Below are 25,725 nucleotides of genomic sequence, written 5' to 3' on the forward strand. Positions count from 1 at the left end.
TGCGAGCCGGTCATTCAGTGCATGCGTTAATTGCGTCAAATATTTTAACGTGATTAATAAAAAAATTAATTAACGCCCGTTGACGCAATAATTTTGACAGCCCAAATTATTTTCGTTCTGATGATAATAATGTTAAGCTGTGGGTTTTCGCTCACCTAAAGGACTGCATTTATTTTAATTTTATTTAGATAATTTGTTATTTTATTTATCTTGAACTTATAATTATACTTATGTTACAATCAGTGTTGGGAATAACGCCGTTATTTTTTCAGTAATGGGGTAATCTAACTAATTATTTTTTCCGCCGTTACCGTTACTGACGGTCAAAAGCGGTGCGTTACTTACTCTGAATAAATTGAAGAAACTACCAGCCGTAGCGAGCCTACTCTGCTCTGTTTATTTGTAATCCAAGACTTGGGGTGCGTTCAGGTTCGAGAATAGTGCACGTGTTTTGTTTTGTGCTTTAACTTAGCAAAGATATACCACACAGGACGTCCTGGCACTCTGTTTCTTTAATAGCACATATAACTTCAACATTAATACAAACATATGGCTCTCGGCAGGCCGTGTCTCTAACTCACTCTCGCATCATGTGAGCAAAACAATATTGGCGCCGTGTGCACTTTAGAGTGCGTCGGATAATTCTGTATCAGAATATTACAGCACCTACTTCTTGTGACTCCAGGCTGTTTGTCCTTGCTCATTCAATTAGACAATGCTTTCCATAGCTTGCTAACATTTCTGTGTTTGCTACACCTGAATGCGAGCCTCGTTCCCATCCCCCACTGTCAGTCAGCAAGAATGCTGCTTCCATCTTGAGGATGGCAGACGCTTTGAGGGTGACGAGGCTACCTGAATGCACCCCCTGGATAGATGCGATGGAAGTGATTGTGATTGGCTGAGGGTTAGAGTCATGTGTCATGGTAAGCCAATCAGAGCCGGTGTTTTCACACACAAACCGGAACAGCGCGTGCGGCAAACACACACACACAAAACATGCAGAGGGGAGAGATATGATGGCAGAACATTCAGAGGAAAATTTGTCCTTTACGAGGTGGAGATATAAACACTATTTCAAGTCAAAATACTTGAAGTACAGTAGGCTATGTCTATTTGACCAGTTGTCTTAGGTTGTGAGAGTTAGATTTAATTTATTAAACTCATTTTATCTTGTTTACTGCTGATTGTTATTTTACTATATTGTTTACTGTTTATTTTTGTTGCGCTTCAAGTGTAGGATAAATCTGTTGCTGGTGAGGTGCAATAAATATTACAAGGTTCTATAACACAACTAGTTACTTTTACCATAGAGTAATTCAGTTACTAACCCAGTTACTTTTTGCAGAAGTAGTGAGTAACTATAACTATTTTTTTTTTTTTTTTAAAGTAACGTGCCCAACACTGGTTACAATATGCTCATATGTTTTGAAAACTAAAAATCCTGTTGAATGGAGATTTTTTTTTTTTTTTTTAAACCCTCAATGTAACACATTTTACAGCTGTAATTGCAATACTGTGATACCGTGAAACCGTGATATTTTTGCCTATAATAAACACCCACATAGAAAACAGGGTGGGATGGAGTGGCTCAGTGGTACAGTAGTAATTCCCTAACTGAGAGGTTGTGGGTTCGGTTCTCTGCCCTGATGAACTTGTCTAAGTGAGTATCCATGAACAAGATACTAAACCCCACGTTGGTCCAGTAGGTGGGCCTTAAAGGTGGAAAGGCACTATACAAGCCTAACTCCATCCGACAGAGTTAAATGCTCCCAGAATGCGCCAGAATCAATTTAAACTTCACAATCCAACAGAAATGTTGGAAGATATATTGATTGCCTACTGAAATGGTGGGGGACTGAAAAAGACTGGAGGCTCGCAGAGGGTATAAAGTGGAGCCAATTCATGGCCATGTTTTATCTTATCTGGTTTAAGAAAAAAACAACAAAACAGCAGTGAATATTTTCATAAAATGAAACAAACTGACCAGTGCCAGATCATTCCCTACACATGATTCTGAAGTCCTCTACAAAGTTAGCTATGTGTCTCATTGAGATAATCATAAAAAATGCTAAATGTTTTAATTAGTTACTTTTCTAGTGTTAAGCCTCAGTAAATAATGTACTTTTGACACATTTGTATTAATTCGAATTGAAAAGACACAGGCTCAACAACCAGACATCAGTGCTAACCTCATTACATCTACCTTATTTTCACAACAATAAGGGCAGTTTCAAGCTTGCTGCAGCCTAGTGTGACGGATGCAGCGGCAAAACATTCAGTGTGTATGTGTGAGAGTACTTCTCGGTGAAAGTGAGCGGTGGGCTGCCGTTTTGAGCGTAACGACAAAAGAGGCGAGGCCCTAAAATGGAGCCTTGGTCTATTTTCATATTGCTGCCGCGCTGATGTCATCAACATCCTATAGCAGAGGGGTAGGCATACTTACATCTGTGCTATCAGGCTGTTTCGGGTTGTGGATATACGCAAATCACGGCCGATGAAACCTTGATAAATGTGCTTTTTTATTTTGCGAGCTCTGGGACACTTGAAAAATGACTCTCTTATCTCTCCTTGCTAAGCTAAATTGTACCTCGATATGCGTTTTTATGGAAATGTAGTTCACGAACAATAAAAAAAAAAAAAAACTATTCATCTTCTCACCGAAACTAGTAAAACTTTTTACACGGCTATTATAATGACCCTCACTACTTGAAATAGGATAAGTCGCCGTTTTATTGTGCAACAATGAAAAATAAACACATTGGTGCTTGGGACAATAGTAAATAAGCTTGCAGCTTTTCACATCTTGACAACGTCTACGTTAGGCTATGTGGCTCCTCCCGTTTTGTGCTTGCCGTGGACCACTTTTCACACTGGGCTGACGCTAGGGTGAAAAGTCCGTAAGTCGTACCTAAAATTTTCTCCAAAATGGACAGTGCACCTAATAATGTGGTGCACCTATTGTGTGGACTGAGTACTATTATGTGTCTATCTGACTGAGCAATCTTTTAAAAAAGGCGGACATAAGTGAGAGCCGCGTGAGAACCTTAACGCAGGTCTATCCAACTCCGGTCCTCGAAAGCCCCTATCCAGCTTGTTTCCTGGATAGGGGCTCTCGGAGATCCGGGGTTGGATACTACTGCCTTAAAGGGAGAAGGTTGCATGGTATAGGGGGCTTGCCCCCAGTAGCTGTAACGTTCGCGTTTGTGCGTTAGGCTAAACAGCATTGGTTTGGCAACAGACCTTCAAGATTGGCATCTATTGCAAAGAGAAACTCTTACGAAGCCAGTTCAAACTTACGGCTATCACCTACGTGAAAATAGGAAAAAAAACTTCTACCTGTGGTAATTTTCAAGAGGAAGACGCTGCCGTGTTTGATGGAGCCCTAGTCAAGCTGTTCAGTTCAGATACAGAGGATGACTTTAATGGATTTGTGGATCGATTAAGATTGATGCGAGTCCTTTGTTAAATTAACTCAGTTTTGCTACCGCTGCCTTTAAAAAAAACAACAACAAGAAAACGCTAACGCTAGTGTCTCTCGTGTGGTTGGGGGGGGGGGGGGGGTTTAAACACAAAGTATTACCCGAAAATGAGCCTGCGCTTTTTAATACGGTGCGCCCTCTTGTCGCAAAAATACGGTACTTATTAGGATAATATTTGTAGAAATGCCTCATGAGAAGGTTATTTCAGACATTGTGGCATTCTTGTCTATCATGGCACGAGAGGTACAGTGGGTGGTAAGTTAACCAGTTACATTTACTTGACTTTAAAAAAAAAAAAAAAAAAAAAATCCCAAAGTAACTAATTTGACCGCACCACATTTTTTACTTTAACTTCAGTAGATGTGAAAAACCACAACAACAAAAAAAAAACAATTCTCACTCCTCTAGAGTCGTTCTTTCATTGTACAAAATATGTTTATCCAAAAGAGGACACTGATGCTCTCGGAACGGGTCCAGTGATGATTTATTTCTGCATATTTTTCCAGTCGGAATGCCATGATTTTTGGGCTTATTATTTATGGTAATGTAATAGGTTATAGTATAATACTAACAGTTCATTTTGATGACATTGTGCTAAGAAAAAACAACAACATTGTTTTACAAATAAATCAGACATTATAAGCAGTTACTCAGTACTTGAGTAGTCTTTTCACCGAATACATTTTTACTTGTTCCTGAGTGATTTTTTTTTTTTTTTTTTTGGGGGGGGGGGGTGATTACTTTTACTTGAGTAATATTTGGAAGTGATGGTACTCCTACTTGAGTGAAATTTTCGGCATTTCTGCCCACTTCTGTGCATCAATAATAAAGTAAATGAATCAGAAATAAAACTGACATGTACGGAGTTGTGAGATTATGTTGCAACCTGGGAAACAAGGTGTCATTCACAGTAGCAAGACTAAACATGAAGTCTTAAAATGGTGAGTTTCACTCAGCTGACCCAAATTCTGTGTGTTTGTCAAGATTGTGACTTTTACAATTAACGTGAAGAAGTGATCATGTTTCACTTGCTTTTTGAGGAGGGTTTGGTGTGAACATTTCTGAGTGGTTCCTCTGTACAATAAGCCTTTGGGTAGGTGAGCCAAATATGTAGTAGGCAGTGTCATGACATCGAAAATTACATGGGTCAAATATACTGAATATTTACGGAAAATTATCACCCCAGTATGTGGCAGTCAGAGGGCAAATGTGTCTGTATATGTGTGTTAAAGCACTTACGTAGAACAGCAATGAAGCTCTGGTTATCAAAGAGAACCCACAGTCCAAAGCCCATGATCAATGCTCCAAAGACCTGTAAAGGCAAATACACAGGAGTCAACCACTTAAAAAATGGTGCTGGTGTTCCTTCATGAGAGGGAACTCTTGTTTAGGTGGTCACTAACATCTGGTTGAAATCCAATTCTCTTGCTCAAGACAAAAAAGGCCAGGAACAGGTCTAAGTGATCCACAAGTTACACTATACTCATCGCCTTCACTTTTCAACTAGTGACCAGACTAACAACAATGCAATGACATGTATGATGGTCTATTTCAGGCTGCCATAATCACACTGTGAGTAGAAATAGAATAGATGGGATTTTGTGTGTAACAGCCTCATAAAACCTGTGGTACACCACTAATGAGGTTGTGAGTTTTGCGCCCTTGTTGTGATGATTATGGTTGTTGTAAGGCAGTTGAGGGGTGCAGTGTTGGGTGCAATGGGGGTGTAAAAGAGTGGTGCTTTTGGAATCCTTCTCTAGCACATGAACCCTTATAATTAGAGGCCTGGTTAAGAGGTGTTCACTTAGTGGCACTATTGAGCCCCCGGCGGTCATCATTAGCCCACCAGTTTCATTCATGTGTGTCCTCGCAGACACAGACACACTCTTAGAAAGGCACATCAAACACTTCCTTTCAGGAACACAAACTCATTGGAAAAGTACAGACATCCTTAGACTCGATTTTAAGAGTCTTGTTTATCTGGCCTTGACTTCATGTTGTGCCTTGTAAGAGCGAGATGGCAATAAAGGTTAATAACAGTCTGCTGCAATTTAGCCCCTCCACCAGGAAAGAACCAATACGACACCTTTCTCTACCAAAGCCCAAACTCATGTCTTTCAAAGTACAGCCCAAATAATTCAAATATGGGCTTTCAAAAACACCTAGAGAAAAACATGCCGGCTTTCATGTCACATTTTACTCTTAAGCCTGAGTTATACTCCCGCGTTGCAGTGACGGCGTAGCGACTACGGCGTCATTCGACATTCGAAAGTTCTGCGGTGAGGGAACGCGTTGCTCTGTAATTCACCGCCAAGCCACTAGAGCAGACATGTCCAAAGTCCGGCCCGGGGGCCAAATGCGGCCCGTGGTCAAATTTCATCCGGTCCCCAGTCTCTGTCATAAAATCAATAACGTCTGGCCCGCACACACTTAATAAATTGGTTAGCAGTACAGCTACCAGCATATGAAGTACACAGCAAAAATTAAAGAGTTGAAATTCCAGGGTTAAACATTTCAGAGTTGATTTCAACTCCCAATGTGTCATTTTAACACCATTGTATTTAAATTGGGTTCAGTGTTGGAGTTATTTGAAAGAGTTGATCATGTCAATGTTATCCAACTCAGTCCCGAGTTAATACCACTCAATTCTAACACTTTCTGGTGTAATGGTTAGGTGTCTGGAGTCATTTTAAATAGTTGATGGAAATCGGAGTTAATACTACTCCCAAAGTGTTGTTTTAACACTGTCTGGTGTAATGGTTAAGTGTTTGGAGTTGTGTTTAATTGTTGATTCAAATCACTCCGCCCTGGAGTTGATTTCGACTCCCAAAGTGTAATTTTTAACACCCTCTGATTTAAATGGTGTGACATCAGTGTTAACTCAACTCAGGATAGATGTAAATAAGCTCCTCCCGCGACTCACACACCTGCACTTCATTTTGAATTTGATGAGCCAACAGACCAACACGGTGCTGCGTCGCGACCAGATTTATTTTTTGTCAAACATGATGTTTACAGAGATGTTTGATGAGCATCGTCATGCTTTCAGAGTATCCACAAGTGAGGAAAGGTGTATAAATAAAATGTCTGAGCTGAAATGTTGCACACCGTTCGATGTTCAGAGCTCATACAGTGCCTCAGATGAACATCTATATATTATAGTTGATTTTATACTGCTGTAATGAAAGACTGACTGGACTGGGGAGAACATGGCCAAACGAAATGTTTTATTTATTTTAATATTTTATTTGTTTTAATAAATGTTTTATATGTGAAACTGTCATTTGTCTAATCCCTATTTTTAACTGTGGTAAAGAGTAAAACCTTTTAATTATTCAACTCTCAGAAGGAGTAAAAAAAACATTTAATTATTTAACTCTCGTAAAGAGTAAATCAATTGTATTTAACTCTGGTAAGGAGTAAAATGATTAGGTATTCAACTCTGTGAAAGAGTAAAATATTTAACTCAGAGCACAGTGTTATTTATTCTAACTCTGGTAAGGAGTAAACATTTAACCCAGAGCAGTGTTATTTGCCTAAGAACGTCAACTCTGGTAAAGAGTTAAAGAAGGAACTCTTGGTGTGGTGTTGATATTGAACTATTTCCAAAGTGTTAATTTGACTCTAGAAAGTGTGGACCTATATAAAGTCTGAAAAGGAGTTGAAATTGACTCTGTGAGAATCAATTCAACACCAGGCTTTTTGCTGTGTAGCTTACACCAAATGCTGCTCCTCATTGACCCACTAAAAGGCAGAAGCACTCTAAGCAACATTACCCCGTGTGATCATTTACCTCCAATTTTTTAAAATAGCGATAATCAACAAAAAAAGTTGACTGCGATGGCCGACGCTTCAAGGATAGGTGGAAATTGGACTATTTCTTCATTAAAATTCACAACAACTGTGTCTGCCTCATTTGCAAAGAGACAGTCGCTGGTTTTAAAGAGTTCAAAATGTGAGGCGATATTACTAAACGAGACAGACTGACATGTGCGACCAGATTACAGGAAGATACGCAGCGAGAAATTGAAGCAACTTGAAGCTAGTTCAATTTCACAGCAGCAGTATTTTGCAAGAGCCCGAGAGTCGAAAGAGAACCCCACAAAGGCTAGTTGCGAGATTGTTGAAATTATGAATTACAAAAAAAAAAAAAAATAAAGCAAATGTGACACACAGAATGGGCTGCTAAAGTTTGCTTAAATATGTTGTTCTACGTAAAGGACGTCAGCCAAGGTCGGCCCCCTACATTTTTACCACACCAAATCTGGCCCCCTTTGCAAAAAGTTTGGACACCCCTGCACTAGAGGGATGTGGCGTTATGTTTGTACGGTTTTGGGGCATGCTTGTTTACTTCCGCTAGTCGGAGAAAAAAATAAACAATGCAAGATGGAACTCTTGAAAGTAAATATTCTGCTCATCAACACTGAATAAATATTGAACATACAAATGTTGACGGGCAGGCGACGAAGAAGACGGTTTCGAGGTGGTCTGGCCGACTTTTGATGCCGCACAGAGAGTTTTAGACTCGGGTGGAGAGAGCTAGCTGTGGCGGCTAGCTTCAAACTGGCGTCGAGCACTGCGTTCAAGGTCTGCAAAACCCTCCAGCCTGATTTGTTTGCCGTGTCCTACAACCAGCCAGTGGGAAGCCATAGCAGATTTCTGGCGTCTAGGGAACTTCCCAAACTGTGTTGGGAGGCTTGATTTTAAGGTTATCATAAAAGCACCGAGGCACTCTCAATCAGTGACGATGTATTGTGTGTGTGAACTGTCTGTTATTGAAAATTAAAGATCAAAACAACTCTTTTGACACCAAATCTGTGCTTTATTCTTCATATACTTGAAACATACAGTGCCTTGCAAAAGTATTCGGCCCCCTTGAACCTTGCAACCTTTCGCCACATTTCAGGCTTCAAACATAAAGATATAAAATTTTAATTTTTTGTCAAGAATCAACAACAAGTGGGACACAATCGTGAAGTGGAACAAAATTTATTGGATAATTTAAACTTATTTAACAAATAAAAAACTGAATAGTGGGGCGTGCATTATTATTCGGCCCCCTTGCGTTAATACTTTGTAGCGCCACCTTTTGCTCCAATTACAGCTGCAAGTCGCTTGGGGTATGTTTCTATCAGTTTTGCACATCGAGAGACTGACATTCTTGCCCATTCTTCCTTGCAAAACAGCTCGAGCTCAGTGAGGTTGGATGGAGAGTGTTTGTGAACAGCAGTCTTCAGCTCTTTCCACAGATTCTCGATTGGATTCAGGTCTGGACTTTGACTTGGCCATTCTAACACCTGGATACGTTTATTTTTGAACCATTCCATTGTAGATTTGGCTTTATGTTTTGGATCATTGTCCTGTTGGAAGATAAATCTCCGTCCCAGTCTCAGGTCTTGTGCAGATACCAACAGGTTTTCTTCCAGAATGTTCCTGTATTTGGCTGCATTCATCTTCCCGTCAATTTTAACCATCTTCCCTGTCCCTGCTGAAGAAAAGCAGGCCCAAACCATGATGCTGCCACCACCATTTTGACAGTGGGGATGGTGTGTTCAGGGTGATGAGCTGTGTTGCTTTTACGCCAAACATATCGTTTTGCATTGTGGCCAAAAAGTTCAATTTTGGTTTCATCTGACCAGAGCACCTTCTTCCACATGTTTGCTGTGTCTCCCAGGTGGCTTGTGGCAAACTTTAAACGAGACTTTTTATGGATATCTTGGAGAAATGGCTTTCTTCTTGCCACTCTTCCATAAAGGCCAGATTTGTGCAGTGTACGACTGATTGTTGTCCTATGGACAGACTCTCCCACCTCAGCTGTAGATCTCTGCAGTTCATCCAGAGTGATCATGGGCCTCTTGGCTGCATCTCTGATCAGTTTTCTCCTTGTTTGAGAAGAAAGTTTGGAAGGACGGCCGGGTCTTGGTAGATTTGCAGTGGTCTGATGCTCCTTCCATTTCAATATGATGGCTTGCACAGTGCTCCTTGAGATGTTTAAAGCTTGGGAAATCTTTTTGTATCCAAATCCGGCTTTAAACTTCTCCACAACAGTATCTCGGACCTGCCTGGTGTGTTCCTTGGTTTTCATAATGCTCTCTGCACTTTAAACAGAACCCTGAGACTATCACAGAGCAGGTGCATTTATACGGAGACTTGATTACACACAGGTGGATTCTATTTATCATCATCGGTCATTTAGGACAACATTGGATCATTCAGAGATCCTCACTGAACTTCTGGAGTGAGTTTGCTGCAATGAAAGTAAAGGGGCCGAATAATATTGCACGCCCCACTTTTCAGTTTTTTATTTGTTAAAAAAGTTTAAATTATCCAATAAATGTTCCACTTCACGAATGTGTCCCACTTGTTGTTGATTCTTGACAAAAAAATTAAATTTCATATGTTTATGTTTGAAGCCTGAAATGTGGCGAAAGGTTGCAAGATTCGAGGGGGCCGAATACTTTTGCAAGGCACTGTATGTACACAGTAAATGATGAAGTGCACCAACCAAAAATACGACATAAAGTGATAAAAAGTTGGCAGTTTTTGGCCGACTGGGTCACCGCTTCGTGTGGCCACTCGATTCCGAACACCCACGTCTCGGTGGTTCTTCCATTTTTTTTTTCCCGATCGCCGACCTTGCCATTTGGCAATCACAATAATAATGTCTTGACGAGACTTGCTCTTCGATGATACTCCCGTCGGCTTGGTGCATTTTTGCGTGTAGAAAATAATGTTTGATTCTATTCTACAATGGCGGTGTTTTCGCGGTAAACCGGAAACAACAGTCTGAGCGGACCAATCACAGTCCGTTTTCGTCACGTCATACACGTCTAGGTGACGCGAAGGTTAGAAAATTCGAGAGGCGCGCGTAAGCCTACGGCGTAGGGTCGTAACTCGATTCTTCCTTGACGGCGTAGGTCTGACACGGAAGTATAACTCGGCCTTTAGTCTGGTAAACATTATCTTTAGCTGTGGCTACGCTGCTAAGGAGTCTTTTAGAGCTGTCCCGACTAGTCGACGAAGTCGACATCATCGATGACATAAATGCGTCGACGAGCACCCCATCCCATCGACAGTTAATAAAGGCAGCTTTATTATATACGTGTGGAAAGTTGAGAATGGCAGACACTCGGGATTCAAGCGGGAAAGCAGCGCAAAGCAAAAAAAGCGCACTGGTGACCAAAGCATAGACTTATTTCAACAAAACAAAGGAGGCTACACTATTTCGTGCAGTCTCTGTAATGCCAAGCTTGCATACCACGGCAGCACGTCGTCCTCGAATGAACACCTGAAGCGCCACCACCCAGGAATAATTTTGGAAGACAACAGGACACAACAAGCTGGCGGATCGTAAGTCCATATAACGACATTTGTTTTATTGAAGTTGCCTTTATGTGGGTCTTACGACAGAGTATTGGGGGCTAATGACGGGCTAATGTAGCTGAATAAGCAGCGACGTACTTTCCGTTAACATCAACAATATCGACAGCATCTTGTGTTTTAGAATCAGCTTTACAAATAAGGAAATCCTTATTATTCTTTTCATCTACATCAAATTATAATCAATAGAAGAATTTATACTAATGCTTTGTTGTAGCTCACAGCGAAGGTACATGTATGTAAAGTGCATAGCAGCTCACAGCTACATTACCCGTACGTAATAATGTGAATTTTTTTCTCGTAGCAATATTATGACTTTAATCACTTTCTTTTTTCTTTTTTTGTTTGTTTGTTTGGCCCTAATACTCCATCGCAGCATCGTATCAATGTGCATCATAAAGTTTTTCTCACTTACTTCACTCCAGTGATCCCTGACATTTATTTATCTGCTCTGCTGGTGCTCACTAATACTGACAACAATATATCAATATACTGTATATAACAATATACCACAAAAATAGAAAGTAGGAATTGTTTTGAATCCTGTTGGAAAAGTAAATGGTGTTCTACTTGTATAGCGCTTTTCCACCTTTCAAGATGCTCAAAGCGCTTTACACTACATTGCCATCTACCTACTGGTGACGCAGCACCAGGAGCAATGTGGGGTTCAGTATCTTGCTCAAGGATACTTAGGCGAGTTCATCAGGGCATAGAATCGAACCCACAACTTGTGGGTTGGGGGACAACTACTCTACCACTGAGCCACGCCTCCACATCATCTGACCAAATCACACGGTACCAGTTGAAGCCTTGGACCGTGTGCTTTGGTCAGATGAGACCAAGATTGAGCTTTTTGGCAACAAACGCTCCAAGTGGGTCTGGCGTGCCACGAAAGATGCGCATGCTGAAAAGCACCTCATACCCACTGTAAAGTATGGGGGTGGGTCAGTGATGCTGTGGGGCTGTTTCGCTTCCAAAGGCCCTGGGAACCTTGTTAGGGTGCATGGCATCATGAATGCTTTGAAAAACCAAAGCACACGGTCCCAGGCTTCAACTGGTACTGTGTGCTTTGGTCAGATGAGACCAAGATTGAGCTTTTTGGCAGTTTGTTCCAACCCATACCGCGCAGAGAGTTTAACCAATGAACTTCCTGCTGAAACAAGCAGCACCTGACAAAGTTTAACTGATTACACATGGAAAAGATCTGATTGGTGAAAAAGTGTCCTCTTCATTGGTTGGAAAGCAAACCTGCACCCACTTGGCCCTTTCTGGAATCGGTTTGACACGTGTGCACTACATGGAGTTTTTGGATCGAAACAAGGTAAGTACACGATAATATCTCGTTAAAATCGTGGCGTCTTTAATTCTGCTCTCGCGTGCTCTCGCCTCCAAGTAAAGTTTTGCCGTTTTATTATTATTATTTTTTTAAATGCCTTCCTGTTCAAAATTTTTGTTCCCCCAGAAAATTGAGATTTTAAGCTTTCCAATGATGTATCACACATGAATTTCGGACAGTTTTGGAAGTTGGCCAAATTGAAGGTCTCAGAGCAGATCTTCAACTCACCTGAGTGTTTTCTGCCATATCTAACACACAACACACATATTATTTTGTGATTTTTCATAAATACATTAAATACAAATCAAAATGAATAAAAATACAAAATACACTGGTCCCCAATAACATTTTCCCCCAATAAAAAAAAAAAAAAGTTAAGTTTCATAGTATTTAACTGATTGCCTGCTATTGACAACAATAGATTTCCAATTCATTTAAACTATGAGCACTGACTATAAATGCTCTTAGTGACATTGAGTTAAATTAGAGCCATGTAAAAGGTTAAATGTCTGCAATGACAAGAAGTCCCTAGCATTTTTACAAGTTGCTTCTTGAAGAATCTGTGTGGGTTTGGAATACTTTGTATTAGCAACAAAGTCAAATTAGCAACAAAACAAAAATCACATTATGCCAAATAAGGCAGTGACAATAAAGTGTAAAGTGAACATTTATGAAACTGTAATATGTAACTGTGAAGTTTACTTACAAAGAAGATGAGGTTGAAGAGGAAGAGAAAGTACTTGGTGACGGTTGTGCATCCTTTGGTCATGGTTGCGATTCTGCGAGAAATAAAGTAACCACAAGGCTGTGTTTAGGTTTTAGAGCCAGTATGAGCAAACACACAAAAACACAGACGGAGAAAGAGATAGTTTTAAAAAGGCAGCTACCCTGGAAAAGGTCACACCACATAGTAAAAAGTGTTTCTATTTTTTTGTTTAACAAATTCAACGCTTTGAGACTTATAATGTCAAATTTTAAGTCATGACAAGATCAACAGGAAGATAATGTGGTGAACACGCAAGCTAATGTGCTTGCTGAAACAAGTTTGCAAAACAACAAACAGTGTGACTAGATGAAGTACAAGGTTGGAAAGTTGAACAGAAGCTGTCCAATAGCACACGGTTTGGACATGTTACGGTAAGATCAGCCCCCAAACAAGTTTGTTACTTTGTGTCACAGCCACAAAGGCATGACTGCACTAGACTACATGTATGACTGCACCCCAGTCGCTTCTTTATGTGGAATCTTTTCCTGAGGAGAAACAGCTGTAGGCCAGATCAGTACCACTACAAGGAACAGTAGTAACACTTTAAAGAGCTCCCTGGAGGCCGGACGAGAAGGCAGTGCTCTGAAAGCATGAAGTAAATATTTACCACTGCCAGGCCTTTTCCTTCAGTGGGCACGTTAAAAACATAACTAGTCATAATAGCAAACTGAGAACACTGAATAGCATTTTACAAAATTAAAGGACAAACGTCTTGCTACAGAAGGGATGCTGGTTAAGCATTACACTAGAGAATTTTAAACTCATGGGGCGCTCAAGTAATTATTTCAATTTGTCAATTTTTTTTTTGTGTAAAAATATATTTAATAGGGCTTACACAATTGTGCCTTTAGGCCAACCAAAAGTTTTGCCAAATTTTCAATAAAACTGCTGCTATAGTAGCATTCCAGATAACCCTTTAGTTTTTTCAAGCTTGTGGTTTTGAATTTCAGCAGCCTGGGTTGGCTATGGTCATTTACTGAAAGTTTCAGAGGATCTGAACATGTCAGAAAACACAAGCCAGAAAGTGTCTGGTTTATAGCCGTAAAACATTTGACTTGCGAAAAGAGCATCTGCTCACTGGATGGAGCCAGTGACCCAGATAGTAACAACTTTGTGCTAAGCCTTGGCATACAAAGCCAATGCCACACAAATAATAGCCATGCAAGAATTTAATCCTTAAAGAAGATTTTAATTGTAGATTGATGGATGGAAGTAGTTTAGATTACAAAGCTTCAGCTGTGATTCTGCTTGCTTGTAATGCGCCTCATGCAAAATTGCTGCCCGACATAACACAACAAATCTAATTGGATATCGGCCTAGCTGCTTTCCACAATGACTAAAGCGTAGAACTTTGGTAGTTTCCGGTCATATTTGCTATAAAGCTATTCAGTGAAAGTTATCAGTAACAGACGGGACCCCCCCCCCCCCCCCCAACAAACCCTGAGGGTCATCAAACAAATGGAAATATGATATATCAAATCAAATGTGTTTTTGTGTATTGTCTTAACAAATCCTCCATGCTTGTTTTTGGAATTGTATAAGCTCCCCACGCCTACTAGAGGCAATGTGAGTGGCAGATGGGTACGTCTAATGGGCCCAGCATTGGATCAAACACAGCCCTGATGGCAACAAGCCTCGACCTACCTCTAACCACTGCTATTATATCAATAGCTGACCCATTTAAACATCTGTGAAGCCTGTACTCTGTCATGACCATCCTGGTAATAAAGCTGTTTAATATGGTCGCACAATCCTGCTTCAACAACTGCAGCTGAAAACAGGATGTAGTCCATTATCTTTACTGACTATCCCAATTGTAGTGGCACTCTGACGATTCAAATAGTACCGGTAGGTAACCAATTCAGAGGTACTGAGAAAATTGACAAATTTCAGCTTCCAAGTAACCCTGGAACAGGTAACTGAAAGGAAAATAGATGCTTAGAATTTGACAGCACGCAAGAAAAGGTTCAGATGATACCCTACAGAATTGTGATGTCACGGAGTATTTGCCTACTCCAGACAGTGATTCATCAGTGATGAGAAAGAGGGGGCTTCCAGATTACACCTATGCGAAACTGACAGGGTTTTGCCATTACGATCTCACGCTGATTGTTCGTTTCATCACACTCATCTGTCCCAAAAAAATTTGACTATAATGGGAGTCAGTAGAACAGATGTATGAACATTGACAATATAGTGTCTTGATTTCAAATTGCGATTATAGTTGGAAAACTACTGACACAGGACAACTGTAATATTAAACATGTATTACATTACATACAGCATTAGTATAAACATCGGCAAACTACAATAAACAGTTAAAAATTAACACCTCTGGTCAAATAAGCTCATTGGCTGCCATTGACGACATATTTAAACGTATAAAAGCTACACGGGTAGAATACTAGAGACGGGAACCAGTGAATGTAAAGCTGTCAAACCAAGTGGTTAACATGTTATTCTCAGGTACAACGAAATTAAACAGTAGATTAGATCATCAAAAACAATTACAAAGCCACAATGACAACATCAAATGTATCACGTAGATTTAGCACGTACGTTACTCAGACATCAAAGGTTAACGTGTTGAACGAAATCTTGCTTTAAACACATATCCCCAAGTTTATCAAGATTGAAAACATATGACCAAATACTGGCGACACTTTGTACATCTTTAGGCAGGAAAAACTTGTATTTACCGCCCAAAATACGATTAACAAAGGTTAGCTACACAGCAATGTTTAAAATTACGAGTAGCAAGAGAAATGCTATGATAATGGACACTTACTTGGTTTCTTTCGGCAGAGCTCGGCAATTCAACGAGATTTGTCGAGACGAAAGTGCGACTCCAACAGTTTCCTTGTGCTTGGTGTGAGAACGTGATTGTCTCTCTCCAAGGACACTCCCACGTTCAGTCTAGTGTTGTATCGGTCGCGAACGATTCGTTCTTTTTGAACGAATTGTTTGGGTGAACGAGACCGAACTAATCACCATCTGCACTGATTCGTTCTATGAAGTTGGTGGCGCTCGTTCGCTGCGTGGGAGGGCGTTGAGCAAGCGGCAGCGTCTTCTGACATCGCACACGACCAATCAGACGCCAGCCTCATCGCGGGCAGGGGAGGGAGCGGAAACAGAATCATGGCGTATGTCACTCATTTCCACGTGTGGCCAATAAGCAGCCAGCGTGCAGGCAGGGGGGAAAGACTGAGTTTTGTCACTTCCCGTTCAGTGATTCGGTCCTCCGGTTCCTGACCTAGCTTGCTGCTAACTTGACTTTCCAGTAATGACTATGCGGTGAACGAGTCATAAAATGAAAGGAAACGACTTTGTCACATATTTGTTAACGTGGAGCCTATCAAATGCTGCTCAAAAAGACAAAAACACCACACAAATCTAGCGAGCATGGTTAAGTGTTCTACTTTTCTCAACAGACTCGGGACTGTGCCTATGACGATATACTATCAAATTTACAGTAATTTAAAACACGCGTAGCTGCGAGGCAAGCAAAACCTGAGCTGCGGTCGCGTGACGGCAGTGAAGCGGGCAGAGAACTGTCACTATATGGAGGCTTCATGGCAGCGATATGTACCTCATATGTGCACAGAAAAAAAAATATTTAGTATGATCACCATAATACTGATTTGCAATGAAACTGTATATACATGTCAATTTTTTCCGAGTGTTTTTTTTTTTTTTTTTTTTTCGTGTCAGAGGGTGTCGGTTGGTTTGACAAATTATGTCAATCCGTCCATCATGTGCTACTCAAGCGCCCCAAAAACAAAGCGCGCGGACACGGGAGATGTCGCAATATGTCTACATTTTTCTTAACAGACTAATGAGAGTAGAAAGGCGAAATCATAAAGCAAACAATTATTTCTCGTCAGCATTTGACGATCTGAGATGCGGGGACGACAGGGGAGCTGACCGGATTATTTTATTTATTAATACCAGTGCAAAAATTCAAAACGATCATCTTAATAATAAAAAACAAAAATACAACAGAGCGAGAGGTTAATATGATGTGTTGGCCGTTCCATAATTAGAAATTAAACTTTCGATTTATTTTTATTTTCGTGACAGCAGGCATGCCGCGTTGGCTGTTAGCAGCAGCATTGTATATGTGAGCAAGATCATGCTAAAGAAAGTCAGTGCGCCCCCGACCCCAAACCCCGACTTCCCCCTCAAAAGGAAAATGTTTAACCGTGTCCTAATTCGAAATGCAAGCACGAGCCATGACTTTGAGCCCATAGAACTAGGACAGACGACGCGGAAGTTCTCCCTCGCTTTTGCAGCAGCGGGAGGGAGACGAGGCTGTCTCTGAGAGCAGAATGATATCGCCTGTCACTCATTTCTGAAACTACGACGAGTGGTCAATGTGCAAGAGAGGGAGGGACCAAGCAATGTCACTTCCCGTTCAGTTATACTGCGAAGCGGTCTTTGGTGATTCGTTCGGCAACGTCACTTCCCGTTCACTAACCGAACGATTCATTTGGGTGGGGAGGGAGATGAGGGGACCTCCGTGAAGTTGGCCCCCCATCAGACGCAAATTTATATAAAAATTATGTCAATCGTTTGTGCTATGATTGTGCTGGTTTGTGCTGCAAAAAGTTTCGTTTGTGCCATCATCGTTTTGCAGTTATTAAACATTGTTTTTTAGGTCATCCAGAGTTCACCCAGCCCCCCATCTGTGGCGGAATGGAACCCCGGTGGTGTCATTTGATTCTGCCTCGTTAGTGCTGGATTGTGCTGAAAAAAGTTTTGTTTGAACTGCTACGGTTTTCGAGATATTCATAAAAATGTATAGTGATGACGTCACGCGCAGCCCCCCATCTGCGGCGGAATGGAACGGCGATGATGCCATTTTTTTCTTCGTCGTTAGTGCTGGATTGTGCTGAAAAAAGTTTTGTTTGAACTGCTACGGTTTTCGAGATATTCATAAAAATGTATAGTGATGACGTCACGCGCAGCCCCCCATCTGCGGCAGAATGGAACGGCGATGATGCCATTTTTTTCTTCGTCGTTAGTGCTGGATTGTGCTGAAAAAAGTTTTGTTTGAACTGCTACGGTTTTCGAGATATTCATAAAAATGTATAGTGATGACGTCACGCGCAGCCCCCCATCTGCGGCGGAATGGAACGGCGATGATGCCATTTTTTTCTTCGTCGTTAGTGCTGGTTTGTGCTGAAAAAAGTTTTGTTTGAACTGCTACGGTTTTCGAGATATTCATAAAAATGTATAGTGATGACGTCACGCGCAGCCCCCCATCTGCGGCGGAATGGAACGGCGATGATGCCATTTTTTTCTTCGTCGTTAGTGCTGGTTTGTGCTGAAAAAAGTTTTGTTTGAACTGCTACGGTTTTCGAGATATTCATAAAAATGTATAGTGATGACGTCACGCGCAGCCCCCCATCTGCGGCGGAATGGAACGGCGATGATGCCATTTTTTTCTTCGTCGTTAGTGCTGGTTTGTGCTATAAAAAGTTTTGTTTGAACTGCTACGGTTTTCGAGATATTCATAATAACGTGTAGTGATGACGTCACGCGCAGCCCCCCATCTGCGGCGGAATGGAACGGCGATGATGCCATTTCTTTCTTCGTCGTTAGTGCTGCAAAAAGTTTCGTTTGTGCCATCATCGTTTTGCAGTTATTAAACATTGTTTTTTTTTTTTTTTGTAATGAAGACGGTGCTCAACTTTTTTTTTCGGTCATCAAGAGTTCAATTGACTCACCCCCTCACCTCCACATATGGCGGTTCCTTTGTGAATTTTAATTTCTGATAACGTGAGTGCTCCGTCAGTGTGCTAATACCTACTGCCTGCTGAGAGGTGCGGAATTGTCAATTCTGGTTAAAGTCATGTTTGCAGTGATTGCCTCAAAAGGTTGTGAAACAAAATGCAGTAATAAAGGTGTACAATCATTTTTGTCCAGGCATACTAATAAACACATTTCTACATTTTTTTTTCATTTCTCTGTTCTCGTGATGATCACGGGTGAAATAGTATGTTTGGTTTGTAATGTAAACTCTCAAAACTTTAAGCTTCTTTTTAGGTCATCCAGAATGCACCCAGCCTCACACAACTGTCGGCATTTGTACGTTCCTCGAAATGCTGTGTCAATGCAGAGAAAGATGTAAGTTTGTGTCACAAATGAGGACATTGATCTGTTAGACATGTCGAGAGAAAAAGTTTTCTCGGGTCGCATTACAACTCCACCCACAGCAACCTGCCCGGTAATAGACACAGAAAGAAAAAGTTATTTCATGCAGTTTGAATTTAAGCCCCTCCTGCCCCGGCATGTGCATAAAAATAACCTGTATACTCGTCGTAATTTGAATCTTTCTGGTCCATTTACGTTCCAAGTTTCAAGGTTAATTTCAAGTAGGGTAAAGTAAGGGTAAGTAAACTTAGTTAATACGACATATAAAACTGTGTGCCATCACTGCTAGTTTTGGGACATTGTCTGCAAAATAAATGATCCCCCCCCTGCAGGTTAGCTAGCCAACATAATGCACATTGTAATTTAGCAACTGTAGTGCACAAGAAGGGAACACTTCATCTAGTGCAGTTTTGCCTGGCTATTTTCCAGGTTTTCTTATTATTTTTCTTACCTCTAAGTCAAATAAGTCAAGAAATATACATTTATAAGAAGTATATATGTGCAGAGCATGGTCTACTGCTATTAATTTATGAATGCAGCCGACCCATATTAATCTTCATTTTGCATTTTAATAGTTACATTCATCAAGTGTAACAAGTGTTTAGAAGTATAGCACATAGCACATTATAATTGGTGGTAAAGGCCAATATAACTGAAGCAATGAATCCTAATTATTTTCTTTTGTCCTTAAACTAGATGCCCAAACAACCAGCAGTAGACAGGGACTCAGTTTTTGCAGTTCTCTGCTCATTCAAGGAGGCCATACTTCAAACTGGCAACATAGCCACTCCAAATGCCACTGTTTGGATGGAACTTAGTAAGGAGCTGGGCGGGAAAATGTCGGCAAAGTCTCTTTACACCTTTGTTAAAACAGACAGACACAACATCTTGTCAGCTTTGGGATTCAGTCATCATGAAACTGATCCTCAAACAAGTGATGACGACACAAGCTCTGAATTGGATGACCTTTACCCTGAAAGGTCATTTCAGCTTCAAGTGCCTTTTGATGAGTGGAGGAAATTTATTCCAGAAGAGGCTGTATACAGAAATAAGTACTGTCAAACCCAAAAAAGAAAATATACAATTTTGAAGCCTGGCACCTGGACCCACATTATAAATGAACAAATCTGGAAAGCAGTAAAAAGTCCTTGCACCTTTATTTTTAAAAGAGCTAAGGTGTATCCTTTGGCAACAAATAATTATATTGACATCAGAGGATACTGCAAGGAGTGTCATGGTCTTCTCAACCTCAATTGTGACAGAGAGCCCAAAATCAACAGTCCAATGATGCTCAACTGTTACATTAAGAACAGTGATGACTCCCTGCACACTGGCAACTCAAAGCGGTTCATGTCTGGGCAGTTGCGTTCCCAGATTGCCACAGAACTTGTGGAGGGCAGGATGGAACCGCATGTATGGCGGGCATCACAGGCAGAGAAACTGATGAACTTTGGAGATCCTGAGCCGAGTCATCTACCAAATTTGGCCACCCTGCGCAAGGCAAAACAAGAGAAAAACGATATGGCATTAGGTGACAAAAATCCCATTTTGTCATTGCAATTAATGAAGTACAGTGCGCCTCACACTGGTAGCATTAAAGACATTGGACTGGACAAGTTTTTCTGTCACTACTGGAGTCAAACGCAAATGCACGTGTACAAGACACTACACAAAAAATCTCACCCAACAGTATGTTTTGATGCTACTGGCTCAGTAGTTAAAAAATTGGTGAGACCGAATGGCTCTTCTGGCCACATCTTCCTTTATCAAGGTGTTATGACAGGGCATGACAGCTCGAGTGTACCAGTGGTGCAGATGCTGTCAGAGAAGCATGATGTTTGTGCGATCACACAATGGCTAAAGGAATGGATTCATGCTGGAGCACCTGTTCCAAAAGAGGTTGTGAGCGATTTTTCTCTAGCCATTCTTGGAGCTCTAGTCAAGGCTTTCACCCCTCATCCTGATTTGAAGACTTACATCAATGAATGCTTTAAAGTATTGCTTGGCAATCAACCTGCAAAGCTGCCCCCATGTTTTGTCAGGGTAGATGTTGCACACTGCATCAAGATGATCTGCCGGTGGGACTGCCTGAAAAATAAAAGATACCGTGTTAAAGATTTCTTTGTGAGGTCATTAGCACAGCTTGTCAAGTCACAAAGTTTGGAGCACGCAAAAAAACTTCTAAGTGCCATCACTATTGTGGCACTTAGTGAATACGAAGGGAATGACAGTTCTGGAGCCCCTCTCCCATCAGAAAGGTGCAAGATGTACCTGAAATCTCAAATTGCTGAAGAACTTGTCAGCTCCCAAGTTGAAGAGGTTGTGGGACAAGAACCACTGGATGCGCATAGTCATCAGATCCATACAGATGCCAGACAGTGGGTGACAGAAATATGTGAAGAGAGCAGGTCACTTGCCAAGGCTGATGGGGACAGAGATAACATCCATTTCCTCCCTGAGATTATTGCCCACGTAATAAGACTTGGATGCTACTTACCACTTTGGACAGGAATAATGGTCCCTCTCTTCCAAAGCACCAGCATCACTGCAAGTTCCGCTGCTGTTGAAGCAGAGTTCAACCTCATAAAAAATGGGCTTTTCAAGCACGAGAGCCTGCCTCTTCGTGTTGACCGCTTCATTTCTCGTCATCTGTCCTTTATTGAGGGGAACATGAGAATTTGCGCTGCTAAACAAAAATTTGAAAAGGCTGACAGTGATGAAAACAAAAACAAAAATGATGATCACCCCAGTAATGAGTCTGACGCTGCTGCCCACAAAAAGATGGATGAGAATGAGGTTGAAAATTGGAGAGGTCTCGTGGTTCCACCCAAAAAAAGGAAGCTGAGTTCCTATCTCTCGCCATGTTCTGAATGGCTCCATGTGGATCCATCTGTAGGACGCAAAAAAGTTAAGGTGCCAGTGTTAAAGAATGGGAACCACCAACAGCCTGTGAAAGTTGGCAAATTCAAAATCTCTGTCCTAAATACATGTGCATTTGATGCGCTTTTCCAAAGTTTATGTTGTGCTTTTTGTGACAGCGTTTCTTTTGAAAATGCTGTTCGCAGCCCTGAATGTGACAACCAATTCTTCAGCCTTGTGAAAACGGTTACTACACGGGGTGTCACCCAGCAAGTGTACTCACAGAGAGCAGAACTATTGAGAGAAATCTTCAAATCTGTCCACCTGACCTCCGGTGCTCTCCAAGTAGATGCAAATTGCCACATTTCCACTCTGATTGGAAGAGCCATGAAAAATCTTCCAAGTGTTTTCCTGAAAAAACAATGTTCCTCACAGTTATGTGATCTCAGCACACAGGTGACAAGGGAAGTTCCCCTTGTGTGTACCGACATCGCCATGCTGCAGACCTGTGGCATGGCTCATCTTCAGGCAGCTGTTGAAGCAGGACTCAGCCTTCCCGACTCCACCTGCCTCAGGTCAATCCCAAAAACATCTCAATGCACATCTGCATTTGAAAAACAAGGCAAAATTACAGAAGCGGGTCTATGTTCAGGGAATGTTTGCCACAGCTACAGTATGGGAGCATTTGTGTGGATTGACACCGACTTTGGCAGCAGTACTGCAGAAGTTGCCTTGCTGGAATTTCCCTCCAGTCTGGTGCTGCAAGAGAACACCTTTACTTTGAGAGCAGTCATAGCATTTCAAAGAGGCTTGACCCAGGATTCTCTTGGACATTATGTGGCATTCTGCAGGAGGGCTGCATGTTCATGGGAGATGTACGATGACCTTGGAAGTGGAGTGAAAGCAAAGTCAGATAACATAAAGGTCACCCCACATGCTTTGTTTTATACTAAGCAGTGACTGTTTGATATTGACATTGATCTGGTGTATATAGTTGATTGTTTAATTGTTACAGTGTATATAGTTTGATATGTTTTAAGCAGTGAATGTTTAATATTGACATTGATCTGGTGTATATAGTTGTTTAATTGTTAAAGTGTATATAGTTTGATATGTTTTAAGCAGTGAATGTTTGATCTTGACATTAATCTGGTGTATATAGTTGATTGTTTAATTGTTACAGTGTATATAGTTTATGTTTTAAGCAGTGAATGTTTAATATTGACATTGATCTGGTGTATATAGTTGTTTAATTGTTAAAGTGTATATAGTTTGATATGTTTTAAGCAGTGAATGTTTGATCTTGACATTAATCTGGTGTATATAGTTGATTGTTTAATTGTTACAGTGTATATAGTTTATGTTTTAAGCAGTGAATGTTTAATATTGACATTGATCTGGTGTATATAGTTGTTTAATTGTTAAAGTGTATATAGTTTGATATGTTTTAAGCAGTGAATGTTTGATCTTGACATTGATCTGGTGTATATAGTTGATTGTTTAATTGTTACAGTGTATACAGTTTATGTTTTAAGCAGTGAATGTTTGATATTGACATTGATCTGGTGTATATAGTTGATTGTTCAATTGTTAAAATGTATATAGTTTGATATATATATATATATTTTTTAACAAAACTAATTGTTAAATGTTAAATAAAAGTTATTATTTCAAGTTTCCTTTTAACTGTTGCGATGCATATGGTTCTTTAAGTTTCTTCTACAGGCACTCATCAATTTAATACTGCGGTGACCGCAGTTTAATTGCACATGCATTAATTTTTGGAGGAATTAGAATGTTCTTTTTGTGACGAATCTGACTGTACTCACCGAATGTTACGATTTGCAGCAAGCTCGCCCCAAAACAGTGGCATATCCTGACTATTGAGAATGTCAAATGGGCAGAATTTTTTTTTTAAGAAAACAAAAAAACCTATAGTCAATTCCAGGTTATAAACCTGTGATGAAAAAAAAAACAACAAAAGCAATTGACTGTGTGTAGTTGGACGAGACAAACCTTATGCGACGGCACCAAAACAAATGAAGGCTGCGTCAGGAGTATGTGTTGGTGACGTGACCACTACAGCATAAAAAATGTATATCGATTAAGAAAACATTTGTTTGTGGTTGCGACACCAATATCTATTAAAACGAAGCAGTGCAAACCAAAAATTATAGTTTTTAACGGGACAAATGAAAGATAACATTTCCGGGTAAAGTAGGAGTGGAGGGGGTGGGTCAATTGAACTCTTGATGACCGAAAAAAAAAGTTGAGCACCGTCTTCATTACAAAAAAAAAAAAACAATGTTTAATAACTGCAAAAGGATGATGGCACAAACGAAACTTTTTGCAGCATAATCCAGCACTAACGACGAAGAAAGAAATGGCATCATCGCCGTTCCATTCCGCCGCAGATGGGGGGCTGCGCGTGACGTCATCACTACACGTTATTATGAATATCTCAAAAACCGTGGCAGTTCAAACAAAACTTTTTTCAGCACAAACCAGCACTAACGACGAAGAAAAAAATGGCATCATCGCCGTTCCATTCCGCCGCAGATGGGGGGCTGCGCGTGACGTCATCACTATACATTTTTATGAATATCTCGAAAACCGTAGCAGTTCAAACAAAACTTTTTTCAGCACAAACCAGCACTAACGACGAAGAAAAAAATGGCATCATCGCCGTTCCATTCCGCCGCAGATGGGGGGCTGCGCGTGACGTCATCACTATACATTTTTATGAATATCTCGAAAACCGTAGCAGTTCAAACAAAACTTTTTTCAGCACAATCCAGCACTAACGAGGCAGAATCAAATGACACCACCGGGGTTCCATTCCGCCACAGATGGGGGGCTGGGTGAACTCTGGATGACCTAAAAAACAATGTTTAATAACTGCAAAACGATGATGGCACAAACGAAACTTTTTGCAGCACAAACCAGCACAATCATAGCACAAACGATTGACATAATTTTTATATAAATTTGCGTCTGATGGGGGGCTGCGCGTGACGTCATCACTATACATTTTTATGAATATCTCGAAAACCGTAGCAGTTCAAACAAAACTTTTTTCAGCACAATCCAGCACTAACGAGGCAGAATCAAATGACACCACCGGGGTTCCATTCCGCCACAGATGGGGGGCTGGGTGAACTCTGGATGACCTAAAAAACAATGTTTAATAACTGCAAAACGATGATGGCACAAACGAAACTTTTTGCAGCACAAACCAGCACAATCATAGCACAAACGATTGACATAATTTTTATATAAATTTGCGTCTGATGGGGGGCTGCGCGTGACGTCATCACTATACATTTTTATGAATATCTCGAAAACCGTAGCAGTTCAAACAAAACTTTTTTCAGCACAATCCAGCACTAACGAGGCAGAATCAAATGACACCACCGGGGTTCCATTCCGCCACAGATGGGGGGCTGGGTGAACTCTGGATGACCTAAAAAACAATGTTTAATAACTGCAAAACGATGATGGCACAAACGAAACTTTTTGCAGCACAAACCAGCACAATCATAGCACAAACGATTGACATAATTTTTATATAAATTTGCGTCTGATGGGGGGCCAACTTCACGGAGGTGATGAGGGGGGCGAACGATTCGTTGAACGATTCGTTTGAACGAATCGTTTTACTGAACGAACCGGAATGGATTCGTTTACTCAAGTGAACGACAGATCCCGTCACTAGTTCAGTCCTGTGAACACCTCTTCTCCTCCCCCCG

The 25,725-nt window shown here is 40.9% G+C and overlaps 1 protein-coding gene and 1 long non-coding RNA gene across 5 annotated transcripts in view; both read right to left on the reverse strand.

Annotated features, from left to right (window-relative positions):
* The window catches only part of LOC130916035 (CD82 antigen-like), a 40,945-nt gene extending 25,068 nt beyond the window's left edge, over positions 1-15,877 (reverse strand). Inside the window, exons 1-3 of the mRNA XM_057836395.1 lie at positions 15,750-15,877; positions 12,902-12,974; positions 4,719-4,791 (exon numbers count right to left, since the gene is read on the reverse strand). Of these exons, the coding sequence (XP_057692378.1) occupies positions 4,719-4,791; positions 12,902-12,964 (136 nt within the window). The 5' untranslated portion in view covers positions 12,965-12,974; positions 15,750-15,877. The remainder of the gene's footprint in view (positions 1-4,718; positions 4,792-12,901; positions 12,975-15,749) is intronic.
* Positions 15,878-19,564: 3,687 nt separating this feature from the next.
* On the reverse strand, positions 19,565-24,624 carry LOC130916036 (uncharacterized). Of its 4 annotated transcripts, none has more exons than XR_009063216.1 (9): positions 23,993-24,624; positions 22,483-23,856; positions 22,260-22,387; positions 21,863-22,007; positions 21,615-21,771; positions 21,389-21,539; positions 21,095-21,205; positions 20,801-21,002; positions 19,565-20,608 (listed from the first exon to the last, which is right to left on the reverse strand). It is a non-coding gene; the product is annotated as an uncharacterized LOC130916036 (long non-coding RNA). The 4 variants fall into 4 exon arrangements; XR_009063215.1 differs by having other exon boundaries at positions 19,574-20,608; positions 22,483-22,580; positions 22,682-24,623; XR_009063217.1 differs by having other exon boundaries at positions 19,571-20,608; positions 21,615-21,766; positions 22,483-24,623.
* Between the last annotated feature and the right edge of the window lie 1,101 nt (positions 24,625-25,725).

The sequence above is a fragment of the Corythoichthys intestinalis genome, chromosome 5 (assembly GCF_030265065.1).
Source record: "Corythoichthys intestinalis isolate RoL2023-P3 chromosome 5, ASM3026506v1, whole genome shotgun sequence".
Classification (NCBI taxonomy): domain Eukaryota; kingdom Metazoa; phylum Chordata; class Actinopteri; order Syngnathiformes; family Syngnathidae; genus Corythoichthys; species Corythoichthys intestinalis.